Source organism: Hibiscus syriacus, unplaced genomic scaffold (genome assembly GCF_006381635.1).
Source record: "Hibiscus syriacus cultivar Baekdansim isolate YM2019G1 unplaced genomic scaffold, ASM638163v2 tig00110989_pilon, whole genome shotgun sequence".
Taxonomy (NCBI): Eukaryota; Viridiplantae; Streptophyta; class Magnoliopsida; order Malvales; family Malvaceae; genus Hibiscus; species Hibiscus syriacus.
In genome coordinates this window covers 782,597-796,317 of record NW_024062943.1, presented here as the reverse complement: position 1 = coordinate 796,317, position 13,721 = coordinate 782,597, and the positions used below count along the sequence as shown (strand labels likewise).

The window sequence follows — 13,721 nt, the reverse complement described above, 5'->3', positions numbered from 1 at the left end:
GGTATGATCGCCAACCGCAGTAAGAAAAAAACATTCCCTATTGTGTGTAGAAATTCTATAAGCCCCTAAAAATCAATGTGAATTATGTCAAACGGAAAAGTGACCCTAGAACTACTTTGTGGAAAAGGAAGCCTAGTTTATTTGGATAAGGGACAAACAAGACATTCATGTACACAACTTCTCATTAGACAAAATAAAATTAAAGAATACATTTTACTCGTTATAGATGTCGAAGCATGGCCCAAATAGCCATTCCAAAGATGAATATTCTTATTAGAAACAAAAGTCATACAAAAGGATGAAACAAGACTATCATCACAAAACTCATTAGATGATAAAAAAGAATTACAAGAAGCTTCATAAATCAAACTAGAATTCAAAGCAGGTGACTCGAAAAAATATAGCCCTTTTGACTTCTTATAAATCCGCTTCGTCCTTCTAGTGCATAGGTCCTAAAACCACAAAAATTCGGATAAAAATGACAGAACAATTATTTTCTCAAGTGAGTCTTGGAACAAATAACAAATTATGCTTAAACTGTGAAACAAAAAGTACATTATGAAGAGACTGGGAAGGGCTTAAGGGAAAAGATCCATTGTTGGCAATTTGGCCGGTTTTACCATTTGGTGTATGGACAAAATGCGAAGCACACAAATCAGGGAAATTCAAGTTCTTGAATCAGACATAATATTATGTATCGCGCCTGTATCTGTAATCCAAGAAACAGATTTATCAGAACAAGATGAAGCACTAGAACATGTACCTGCAAGATTCACTATAGCAATTTGAAGCACTTGAAGGAATAGAGTAAGCACTTGAAACAGGTAGTTGATTATCAACATGTCCTACCTTGTGCTCCAAATCAACTGAATCCTTAGTGCTATTTACCATTGCTGCTTGAGTCGCCTTCTTTTTGTTGAACTTATAATAGTTGGGAAACCAATCAATCTGTAGCAGTTATCTCGATTGTGCCCCTTTATTTTGCAGTAATCACAAACTCCTTGAAATCGATTATGATCTGAAGATCCAAATGTTTTCGGTTAAAGTGTTGTAGAATCCGAATATGGTGTGAAATCATTCAAGTGCATTCTTTAAGACTCATTTTGGAAAATCATCGAATAAGCCTTATTCACCATAGGTAAAGGCTGCATGAGAAGGATTTGACTCCTAATAACCGAATAGGTTTCGTTTAATCCCATCAAGAATTGGAAGAGTTGCTGTTGAGCGTGATGCTGGAGATTTTGTTGCGACACTTCACAACTACAATTATAAAAAGGAATGAGAGCATTATAATCATCCCAGAGAAGTTTCAAAAGAGTATAATACACAGACAGTTGATTTACCTTGACTAAGAGTTGCGATCTCTCGATGAAGAAAATAAATCTGTGAACCATTTATTTTATCAAAACATTCATGCAAATCCTTCCAAACTAACGAAGCATTCGAAGTAAAAACAAATACCGGTAGATAAATCTCAACTCGCCGTATTCAATATCCAAAACAAAACGATGGCATTGCACTGCTCCCACTGTGGAGCAAAGAAACGTGATAATCATCCTTCACGCACTCACCATCAACAAAGCCCAACTTTTCTTTACCAATAACGTTATCCTCATCGAACGACTCTATATGTTGTAATTTTCCGATCCCGTGAGTTGATGCGAGACCAATAATGTCTCGGTGTATTAAGTGGGTGTAGATATAGTGGATGGTTAAAATCCACAACCGTCTCATCCGTCGCTGGTGCCAGTTCGACTGAAAATGAAATCCTAGAATCGTAAAAATTGGGGGGGGGGGAGAAAAGCACAGAGATACATGAAAAAGAACACGTGAGAAAAACAAAAATAAAAATCAGCCACACAAACCACCCCCAAATCACTAGCCCACACAAACCCAATAGCCCCGGGACAAAAAAATAGTCCTCTCGGTACCATGTTAAATTTGTGATAACCCAGAGAAGATAAAGAATACTTTTGTATTTCATTCATCTAAATTAAGTTTACAATACAAAGATATTTATATAAGAAAGTAAACAAACTAAACTGTCTAACTACCATGATAACAAACTGACTTCCTGTAACTAAGCTAACCTCAACACTTCCACATTTGGTTCTTGTAGAGAAGGCTAGTATTATCGCTGTCTCGGCCTCAATCCATAAACAACACCACCCCCAATCCCTTTTTGATAACTCTCTAATAAATATTCCTTCGCTTTTTTATATTTCTTTGGATTCATATTAAAAAAAAAACTGGGGGGAAATGTTGGTTTAAAAGCAGAAGAAGAATCGGGTCCCAAGGGCTACAGGCTCTTGGTTAGCATCACTGTTCTTGGAAGTTCAGGGCCAATTCAGTTCACTGTTAATGAGGAAGAGCTTGTTGAATGTGTCATTGATACAGTTTTGAAAGCATATGCTCGTGAGGGTCGACTTCCTGTTCTTGGATTTGATATGAAGTATTTCTTCCTTTACTGCCCTAGTGATCGATCGGATGACGAGTTTTTTTGTTCGAATTGTACTGCTTTTAGTTGATAAACATTTGTTTGGTTTGCTTGAAGAATGTATTATTGTTTACATTTTTTTTTTTTTGCAGCACTGAGTTCATGGGAGACGATTGGATGACATGGGGCGAGGAATTTCGTGTTGTGCAAGAAACCAAGGAGTGAGTGCATGAAATATGGTGAGAGGTCAAGAATGAAGGAAGCTAGGAACCCGAAGGCATGGATTCATAAGTTCCTCAATATTAAGATCTCTTCCCATTAAAATATATTTTATGAATTTATAAATAAATTAAGAATCCCAATAATGCTTATCTTGGATGACCATGGTAGCATGTTTTCAATGTATTTATGGCAATGACATAAACAAGCTTTATGAATAATGTATAATGGTAAAATTAACCCCTAATATTTAGTTGAATGATCATTTTAACACTTATTTTTTTAGTGTTTAAATCCTTAATGTTCCAATTTTTTTTTATCAAAATAGTCTCTATCGGATAAAATCCATTAGTTAACTAGTAGTCAAAATATATTGACGACTTAATATTTTCATATGTGCTCGATTGTTGATGTGACACATCATGTTATCATCTTGAGTAATATGACATATGACATATCATCCTCTTGAGTGATATGACATGTCATCTTCTTTAGTGATATAAACATATATCACATCATCATCTTAGATGACATAAAACATTATATGTAAGCAATTAAACATATGTAACAATGTCACATCAATAATATGCGTTAATTATTAGTCAACTAACTATTTTTATTCAATAGGGGTCATTATGACAAAAATTAAAATGTTGAAGGCTAAAGTACTTTAAAAAAATGTTAAAACAACCATTCGGGCAAATGATAAGGGTAGTTTTAGCATTACGCCTATAAATAAACGAAATCTTTGTAAATTAAAATTGAACAAGTTTCTTGGATTGTCTCAAGCTGTATAATATACAAGCAAGAACAAGAATTAGAGAGGCTATGAATATTTGTAACCATCTCACCAATTAGACATCATAATCTTCAGGCTTGGCATAGGGATACTTGGCGTATGCATTTTTGACTTGTGAAGGATCTTTAGGTGTATCCCATGGATACTTCAAGGATGGATCCCTTGGGAACTTCCTGAAGTTCAAAAACGGTGCCCATAGCAGTAGCCTGAATTCAAAGTTGAATCACGTAAAATTTCAATGGAAACATACAGATTTTCCTAAAGTTTACCTTGTGTTTGTGAAAATGACTAAAAGAAGCTATAAAGAATGCACAAACTCACCCCGGAAAGAACATGAAGACGCACATGAACTGCAAATACATCTCCAACAGGTTTCTTCTATACCACCTTATCCTAAGCCAGTTCATGATGATTGGCTGCCATTTCAGAAATTAAGCAAAAACCAAAAAATAATACTATCAAATTCAGAGGCAGGGAAAACGATTGTAACATATATATTATACTTACCGGCATGACAAGGAAGTACCAAAAAGCAATAATTCCCAGCTGAATTATCACAGTGATCAGATCTGGCTCATTGTTTACCCCTGTAACAGCTAATGTCGGCTGCTCAAACTGGTACAAAAAAAACCCTTCATCATCATTTACATGACCCATGCATTAGAACAGAGAAAAAAGATTAATATCTCACCGCGGAAATAAGGGCAGCAATTGAAATAGCCAAGCTTGTCTTCTTTGCATCAGAGTAATCATTTGGGTCTCGTTTGATGTTTATAACATTGGGTTTCTGAAAGATTCAGAAAGCGTGAGAAAATTGCACAAGTTAAAGCAAAAATACCACAAAATGGAAGGAAGTTTTTAATTACCTTACGAAGCCTGGGATTGTTGGTTGATTTGTGTTGAGATGTAATATTGAAGAATGGGAATGTCGTGCTTCGAGAAGGGGAGAAATAAATGGAAGGGATTTGGAAGCTGAAAGAGCTCATCTTTGAGCACTGTAACTTCTTTTTTTTTTTTCCTTATCGGGTTTGAGTTAGAGTTTCATGGCAGAGAATGCGTGGATTTTCCCCGGAAAAAAGAAAATGGAAAATCGGAATTCTCAAATATTTTGGGGGCTGCCACGTATTATGTTGTTATGTGAAGACCACTGCACATAATCCATATCCTTTACTAGCTCTAGTTTGAGTTTAAATATATATGTATTTATATTATTTGAAAATTCAGTTAATATATTTTATTTTTATAAAATTGAGTCAATATATTAGAATGAAATATAAATCATTTCTTAATAAAATATATATATAAATCTCTTTAAGAGTTATCACATTTTTAAACCTCGTTCATTATTTGTCTTTAAACGATGTAATACATAAATATTAGAATGTTACGATAAATATATTTACCTTTCAACTGGTAGACTGATTAGCAGGTACGTTTATTATTTTGAGAAAATTATTAAATTAAATTTAATTTGTTAATGAAAATAAAAAAAATAAGAAAATTTGTATACCTAAAATTTTTAAAATAGAGCGTTAAAATTTTGGATCTCATTTTTTTTTAATTTTTAGATCTGTCACTGCTAACATTTATATTCCAATTCTCAACAATCTTTTATATACAAAAAATTGTTTAAGTTCGTAGACTAATTCAATATAGTTGTGCAAAAAATATTACTTTTAAGGAAAATTTTACAGGTCACGTCGTATACCGTAACATATCACTAAAGTAACGTACTAAAATGTATCACTAGTTATATTATTTTAAGAGCAAGAATAATTTCTTTTATTTTATCTTCATAATTGGCTAAGCATGTCATCATTTAATTGGTTAAATAAAATTAATTAAAAATACTAACGGAGATTAAAAAATGATGTGGAAATTAAAAAAATTTGCATGTCATGCCATATCACATTATCGTTAATGGTTTTGAAAAAAATAAAATTGAGTACTGAAACTAAATAAAAATGACAGTGTAAGTATTAAGCATATAATTTTTTTTAATATTTATTTAATAAAAATAATTTAACTAATTGAGGGAGGGAAGACTACGGTGGTTTGGGAATGTCCTTAAGCGACAACCGTCGGATGCGGTCAGGAGGGTAGAGTCGATTACAGTCGAAGGTGCCAGAAGGAGAGGACGACCAAGGAGGAAGTGGGTAAACTGCTTTAGATCTGATTTGAAGGATTTAGCCCTTACCGAGGAATGACCTCTGATAGGAAAGTATAGAGACTTAAGACCAGGGTAGTCGAGTAGTGTGGGTCACAGCCATAGGGTGTAGCACCTCTGTCTTCTTTTTAATTGCCTTTGTAGTAATTCCCATGACCTCTACTTTTTATACATTTCTGTCATTGGAATTTTTGAAGGCCTAGAACTAGGGTAGCGAAGTAGTGTTGCATTAGTTTAGGTTTTAAACCATTTTGACTTTATTCATTCTCGTAGCTTGCTATTGCTGACCTCTGTGTATCCTCTGCATATGAAGACTGTTCAACTATGTATTTATTTATTTATACATGCATTGTATTTTATCTTTATTTTTTATTTTTATTTCTGAATGTCGAAGGTTTTCCACGGAAGTTGCTCTCATCCTGGCGTTGGGGGGCAGCCTACTACCCTACCTCCCCTTTACCCCATTGCATATATGAATAGGGTTTTATTGTTGTTGTTGTTGTTTAATGTATTGTTTAATGACATGTTATGTTGTACAACGTGAGTTATAGACTAAATAAAATTCTTAAATACCCCATGTGCGAAGTCGAGTTGAGTATTTATTGAGCTTTGACCGAGTCGATTTCGAGTAACACACGATCTTGAGTAGCTCGCGATCTCGAGTCGAGTATTTATTTAGCTTTGACCAAATTGATTTCAATAGTTTTACGTACTGTGACTCAAAGATATCATAATTTAAATAAGATTTACTCATAAAAGTAATGCTTTTAAGAGTAAACTACGTTAATGGTCACTAATATTTGGATTAGTGTTCATTTTTCAAGTTTTACTCGAACTCGAAATCATGAACTGAAACTCGTAAAAAGCTCAAAATGAAAAAAATCTTAAATTTAACTCGATTAAAACCTCAAACTCAAACATGAACCTTAAATACATGAAAATTTTTATATTGTATTTTTTTTTAAAAAAAACAACATACAAATGTTTCCAAACAATTCTCTTCATCTTCTTCTTTCTCTCCCAAACGTGAAGCACCCAAGCCCAAGGTGAGTTTGATTTCTTTTAATTAATCCTTTGAATTCAAGTATGGTTTTGATTCATGAAGCTTTAGGAAAGATGATGGAAATGAAAAAGGTCATAAAAACTTAAAGATTTGTAAGTTATGAAGGATTAAAGATAGGAAGTGAATAAGAGGGTTTAAATGAAGTTGGAGGTTGAATTTGACTTTTCATATATGAGAATAAGAAGTTATAAGTGTTAGAATTAAGTTTGAATAACATGGAATGTAACATCCTCAATATCAGGTTAGTGATTTAAGTGTAAGATTTTTAAATTCAATGACCAAAATAAATAAATTGAAAGGTGAAAGAATTAATTGAAAGATGTTGGTGTAGGATTAATTAGCAAATAAAGGAAAAGTAAAAGGGTCATTGAACAAGGTGATGAATAAAATATTAATTGGGGGTTATCTTATAAACCCATACGGGGCTTATGTATGAAACAAATGTTTCCAGATTTCTCTCATTTCTTCTTCCTTCTTTCTTCATCTTCTTCTCTCAAACGTGAAGCATCCAAGCTCAAGGTAAGTTTGATTTCTTTGGGTTAATCCTTCAAATTCAAGCATGGTTTTGATTCATGAAGATTTAGGAAACATGATGGAAGGAAAAAGGGACTTAGAAACTCAAAGAGTTTTGAGTTATAGAAGATTAAAGGGAATGAGTTTCAAAGTGAAATTTTGAATAAGAGGGTTTAAATGAATTTAGAAGTTGGATTTGACTTGTCATCAATCTAGTTAAGACATAAGAAGTGTTAGAATTGAATTTAGAACATGTTGAAATTTGAGTATGATTCTTGAATTTCATGAAGAGGAGAGGATATTGAGGTTAAAGATGGGATAAATGAATATTAGTGAGGCTAATCATGTGTATGTAAGTTAGGATTATTAAAGGGGAGGAAATATGAAGTATTGAGCTTAAATGAAGTAAATCACGTGCTAAAAATGTGAACTCTAGGCCAGGGGAATCGGTACCCATTCAATAGGTACCGATACTTATTTTAAATAAGCAATGAAATTACCTTTCCTTTAGTTTAAGAAATGAAAGTTTAGGATATGTTATTAGTATACTGATATGTATCAATTTATTATTATGTAGATATAGAACGTAATCATGTTCCGGAACACTCGAAGAATTAGAATCGAGTCAAAGTAAGCAAGGCTAAGGTGAGTGCACATACTAGATAAAATTATATGGAGATAAGACTTGCGATAAGTTTATCTTTTATAGTTGAATTTATGATTTCATATTCATGTACATGCATCCATATATATATATATATATATATATATATATATATATATATATTGGATATAGTGATTTCATGCATAATTCATTTATGCTTTAATATGATATTATATGAAAGAATGCAATTGTCAGAGAATTAATCCAGGTATGTGAAATAATGGAAATGATCATATGTGTACATGTGAAGTGAAATATGTGTTTATATGAAAAGTGATGAAAAAGATATGAAAATGAGAAATGTATTCATATTTAAGCCCATGTTATTTAGTGTGAGAGTTGTAGGTATAATTGGCATACCAAGAGTCGAGGGATATACAGTGGTCCTTCGGGACATAGTGGTTCTTCGGGACATAGAAGTCCTTCAGGACAAATATTCAGTGTCCTAGTGGGAATTTATTCAAGCTGTGGTGACAACATTCGTGCACAACCTCAGAGTACTCATTTACCTCCTGTTCTCAATAATGTACATGGGCAATACAAAGATAAAGTAAAGTGAAACTTGCATAAGACGATAAATTTCATATATGCATGACATGATCATATATGTTGTAGTGTAATGGATACATGCAGGTTATAATGTTACGATTGAACGATAAAAGTGCACGTTTCATGAATTCATTGTTATATATTTTATTATGCCTCACTAAGTCTATGACTTAGCGTGTAGGTGATTTATACGTAGGTACCAAGAACCAAGAATAACATAAATAGGAGTGGCAAGAATAACAACACTGCTAGAAGATCAGATCAGAAGTAACTAATAAAGTATGTATTTTGATTGTATATAGTATGTTGGCATGTAAGAAATGTTTTAATACGAACGCTCTGAACGACTTTTCTAATGTTTTAAACGTATTAATGTAAATGTATAGTAATGAAAGGGTAAATTTTTACGAGTTTTATGTATGTTTAACGGAAGTACTGTAGCAATATTGTAGCAGGGGAATCGGTACCCTGTAGCAGGGAATCATTTTTGCCTCAAAATTTTATAACGAACATAATTTAATAGTATATTATCGTATTTTCTTAATATAAGTTCAAAATTTATGTTATTTGGAAAGAATATTATTTTAAAAAGGCAATGTGACATCTCGGACTCGTATTCGGGTCGGGTACAGGTTAGGGATGTTACATTTAATGGAATCAGATATAAGGTTTAGTCGATTCTCGGCATAAACCGGAGTCTAGAGTGTCGTATAATGTATACATGCCAACAAAATAGTGAAAACTTCTTATCTGATAGAATAGTAAGTATGTTGTGTTACTAATAGAATGATATGGTTGTGTTTTTATAAATGTTCGGACATGATAGCTCTAGAAGTGAAGCGGGAGATGATAGGCCCGCTGAAAGCAGTAATTCACTGCCCTGGCCAGGCAGAGTGAATAACAGGCACCCTCGGGAGTGCCTGTAGCTGATCAAGATGTGTTCTTTAGGATATTGGACGCGGTATTGACGCATTTCCAACCTTCTACTACTTTAACTCCGAAAATGAATGTTGCAAAGGAGTTGAAGGGCTTAGGAGCACCAGAGTTTAGAGGTAAAGCCGAAGAAGGTTCTATTACTGTAGACCTTTGGCACAATGACGTGAAAATCATGCTTGAGGGACTTCATTTTTCCGATGCTGAGAAACTAGATTGAGTGGTTTCCTTGCTGAGAGGGCAAGCAAGAATTTGGTGGACCAACGTTACATTGAGAATGTCTAGTGATCAAGTAACTTGGTCCTTATTTTTAGAAGAATTTAAGCATAAATACATCGGAGATCAGTTCATCTGACAAATGAAGCAAGAGTTCATGAACCTGATGCAATGAAACCGTACTGTGTATGAGTACGAATGTGAATTCAACAAGTTAAGTTGCTTCGCTACTGAGTTAATTCCTACGGAGAAAGATGCTTGTGAGTGGTTTGTAGAGGGATTGTGTCCTCGACTGAAAGAAATGTTGATTGTGTTGAACTTATCTTTATTTCAAGAAGTGGTAAATCGTGCTAAAGCTCTAGAAAGAGCTCAGAATGAGAGGTTCGGAGATTCTCGAGCTCATACATCGAAAAGATCAGGTGCATCATCGAGTGTTGCACCATCAAAAAGGGACAGAGATGTTGGTTCTCGACCCCAAGCAAGATCAGAATCAGTGGCATCCTCTGTTAGAGGATTAAATCCGATGAGGGTCAGACAAACTCAGTCAGCGGGATCTGGAGCTGGGAGATCTAATCCGAGTCAAGTCAGACAATGTCCACATTATAGAAGGAATCACTCGGGGATATATAGAATGATTTTGGGAGCCTGCTTTAAATGTGGGGACACCGGGCATTTTGTTCGAGATTGTCCTATGATAACCAGTGAATTTGCATAGCCAGAGAGGTCTGTTTCGACAATTCAGAAGGGAAGAGGTAGAGGACGAGGAAGAAATCAACCAGAGTCCTCTGTTCAACAGGAGATACGCTCCACTGCTTGAGTGTATAATCTTAAGACAAGTGAGGATCGAGATGACCAGAAGATAATAGCAGGTATCTTTCAATTGTATGACAATAATGTTTTTGTATTGATTGATTCGGAGTCTACTTATTCTTATATTAGCAGTAAGCTAGTTATAGAATTGAATATTCAATTAGAAGACTAGTAATGAGGTGATAGTGACTAATCCGTTAGGACACAGTGCTCAGGTCAATATGGTGTGTCGAGGATGTCCTATACAGATTCAGGAAATTGAATTCCCTGCTAATCTGATGGAATTACCCTTCGAAGAATTCGAAGTGATATTGGGAATGGATTGGTTATATCATTATTACGCTAATGTCGATTGTAGATTGAAAAGAGTAACATTGAGAAGTCCGGAAGGGGTAGAAGTCGTGGTATTTAGTGAAGGGTATAATCCATTGGCAAATGTAATCTCAGTACTATTCATACCGCATTTTACTGTTCATAAATACGTTTTTGCCTCCAAATTTTATAATGAACATAATTTAATAGTATATTATCGTATTTTCTTAATATAAGTTCAAATTTTCTATTATTTGGAAAGAATATTGTTTTAAAAAGGCAATGTGGCATCTCGGACTCGTATTCGGGTTGGTTACGGGTTGGGGATGTTATATGGAAAATTTTGTATGATTCTTAGCCTTAAGAATTTGGATGAAATATAGGGAGATTGTAAAGTGTTTGAATGATAGAAATTAGTTAAAGTTGTTATAGATGAGTTTAGTAGCATAATAAGGATTTTATACATGAAATTTTGGGTAAAGTATTGATGAATTTCGGGTGAAAATAGTCTATTTTGGACAAGTGCATCGATACACTATGAATGGGTAACGATGAACTAAGATAATTTTGAAGGTGCATCGATGCATTAAGGGGTGCATCAATGCATGTAAAATTTGAAGCTATTTTGGGTATTGATATACCCATAGTGCATCAGTACACTCCTAAAGGAAAAGTGAATTTTAGGTTCATTAAATTAGCCTAAATTATTAATACCAAGTTATAAGGTTTAGGATTCTGAAAATCATCTCGAAATTTATGTTATGTAGATATCGAGCCTAAACGAGTTACGGAATAATCGAAGAGATAGGATTGAATCAACACAAGCAAGGCTAAGGTGAGTGCATAATATAGGAATAATCTAATGGAAATAAGACTTGCGATGAGTCTATTTCCTAGATTAATTCCATAGTATAATAGTTATGAGCATACATACATTACAGTTTTTGATTACATATGCATAAGTCATATATGTATACATATGATTCACTATATGTTATATGAACCATATGAATGCATTCAAATATTTGTATTACAGAAAATGAGATGGATGGTTATACGCACAGTTCAAATATGATAGAAGAAAAGATATATGTGGTTACAATGGAAATGATATAAGTACATGTTTATATGAATTATAATCTTAATGCCCATGTTATATAATATGAGAGCTCTAGGTATATTTGGCATGCCAAGAGTCGAGGGTTTCATAGGTCCTTCGGGACAACTCATAAGTCCTTCGGGACATATTCACAGGTCCTTTGGGACAAAATTTTCAAATGCCACTCAGTGAGACTTATACGAGCTGTGGTGACAGTAGATATGCACAACCTCTATGTACTCTAATACCTTATGTTCTCAGTATATACATGGGCCTATAAATCATATGAAAAATGTGTATTACCTTATATGTTATAGTATTAGTATTGTATATATATTGAATCATAGGAAATGATATGAAATTCTGATTACTATGTTGCATGTTCATATTCATAAAAAATGCATTATCATTATAAGTTTATGTCTCACTAAGTCTATGACTTAGCGTGTAAGTGATTTATACGTAGGTATAGAAAAACAAGAAGATCGATCTTAAGAGCGGCAAAGCAGTATATCATCATTTGAAGATCATATCAGAAAAACCTTACACAATATGTTTGTTTATGTAATATATGTGTTGGCATGTAAATAGAGTCGTTTAGTATGTATGCTCTAATAGACTTTTGGAATGTTTTAAACATATTTATGTAAATGGTAAATGTATGGTAATGAACGATTATATTTTTACGAATTTTATGTAAGTTTTACGAAAGTTACTGTAGATGCACTGTAGCAATGCATCGATACACAATTTATATTCGATTTTTTTGTGCATCGGTGTACTGTAGCAATGCATCAGTACACTGTAGGACTATTCATGGTACTGTTCATACCGTATAGTACTGTTCATAAATACGTTTTTGCCTTAGATTTTTATGATGAAGCATAATTTAATGGTATATTATTGTATTTTCTTAATATATGTCCAAATGTTCGATTATTTTGTAAGAATATTGTTTTAAAAAGTCAATGTGACATCTCAGACTCGTATCCGGGTCGAGTATAGATTAGGGTGTTACATTTATCGAACTTTGACCGAATTGATTTTAATAGTTTTACGTATTGTGTGACTCAAGGATATCATAATTTAAATAAGGATCTGTTTGTTTGGCTGTAATTGGTTTTCTGGAAATTGAATTTTGGAAAATGAATTACTGGAATTTGAATTCTGGAAAATGAATTACATTTCTGGAAAACGTTTTTCAGAAAATGTTTTTCATAAAATGAATTACTTTTTTCTGAAAAACATCTAGAAAACGTTTTACGATGTTTGGAATATGTTGTTTAAACATTTTTTCCACTAGTTGATTAATTTTTAAAAAAATTATTTATTACAAATATTAAATACAATAAATAATATTATTTATCATAAAACTTAATATTATTATTTTAAAATTATTAAAATTATTTATTTATTAATTAAATATTATTTTTATAATTTTATTAATAAAAATATTAATATTGGTATATTTTATTGAAATAAAAATATTATAAATTATATTAATTATTTATTAAACTAATAATTTTATATTATATTTTAAAAATATTAATTAGTATATTTTAAATATATTTATTAAAATATTATTAGATTATTATATTAATATTAAATATATAAATAATATTATTCATTATTAATAATTTAATAATATTATTTCTATGAAATTAATAAATAATATAAATTTTATTAATAATTTATTATATATTATTAAAATAAAAATATAATATCTTATATTATTATAATATAATATCTTATATTATTATAATATTAAAAATATAATATTATATTATTAGAAATATTAATAAATATATATTAAATATTTTAATAATTAATATTTTGATTAAAATGATATTAAAATATTTTATTAATATTAAATTAATAAAATAAAATTATTTTGAGTATTTATTCTTTAAAGTGAAAAGTTCGGAAAATGACTTACGGAG

At 32.1% G+C, this 13,721-nt stretch overlaps 2 protein-coding genes across 3 annotated transcripts; one reads left to right on the top strand and one right to left on the bottom strand.

Moving 5' to 3' along the window:
- Nucleotides 1-2,207: 2,207 nt before the first annotated feature.
- Nucleotides 2,208-2,708, top strand: LOC120149166 (the record flags this gene model as incomplete). Its single annotated transcript, XM_039162052.1, has 2 exons — nt 2,208-2,490; nt 2,590-2,708. Coding segments are annotated over 2 exons (312 nt in total), but the record flags the coding sequence as incomplete, so codon positions are not given.
- Nucleotides 2,709-3,458: 750 nt separating this feature from the next.
- Nucleotides 3,459-4,563, bottom strand: LOC120149137 (NAD(P)H-quinone oxidoreductase subunit L, chloroplastic-like). 2 transcript variants are annotated; one of them, XM_039162027.1, is made up of 5 exons: nt 4,322-4,563; nt 4,147-4,242; nt 3,963-4,070; nt 3,777-3,871; nt 3,459-3,661 (listed from the first exon to the last, which is right to left on the bottom strand). In XM_039162027.1, the coding sequence occupies exons 1-5, from the start codon at nt 4,439-4,441 to the stop codon at nt 3,511-3,513; spliced, it is 570 nt and encodes a 189-aa protein (XP_039017958.1). In that variant the 5' UTR covers nt 4,442-4,563; the 3' UTR covers nt 3,459-3,510. The 2 variants fall into 2 exon arrangements, with proteins under 2 accessions (XP_039017958.1, XP_039017959.1); XM_039162028.1 differs by lacking the exon at nt 4,147-4,242 and having other exon boundaries at nt 4,322-4,561.
- Nucleotides 4,564-13,721: the final 9,158 nt, after the last annotated feature.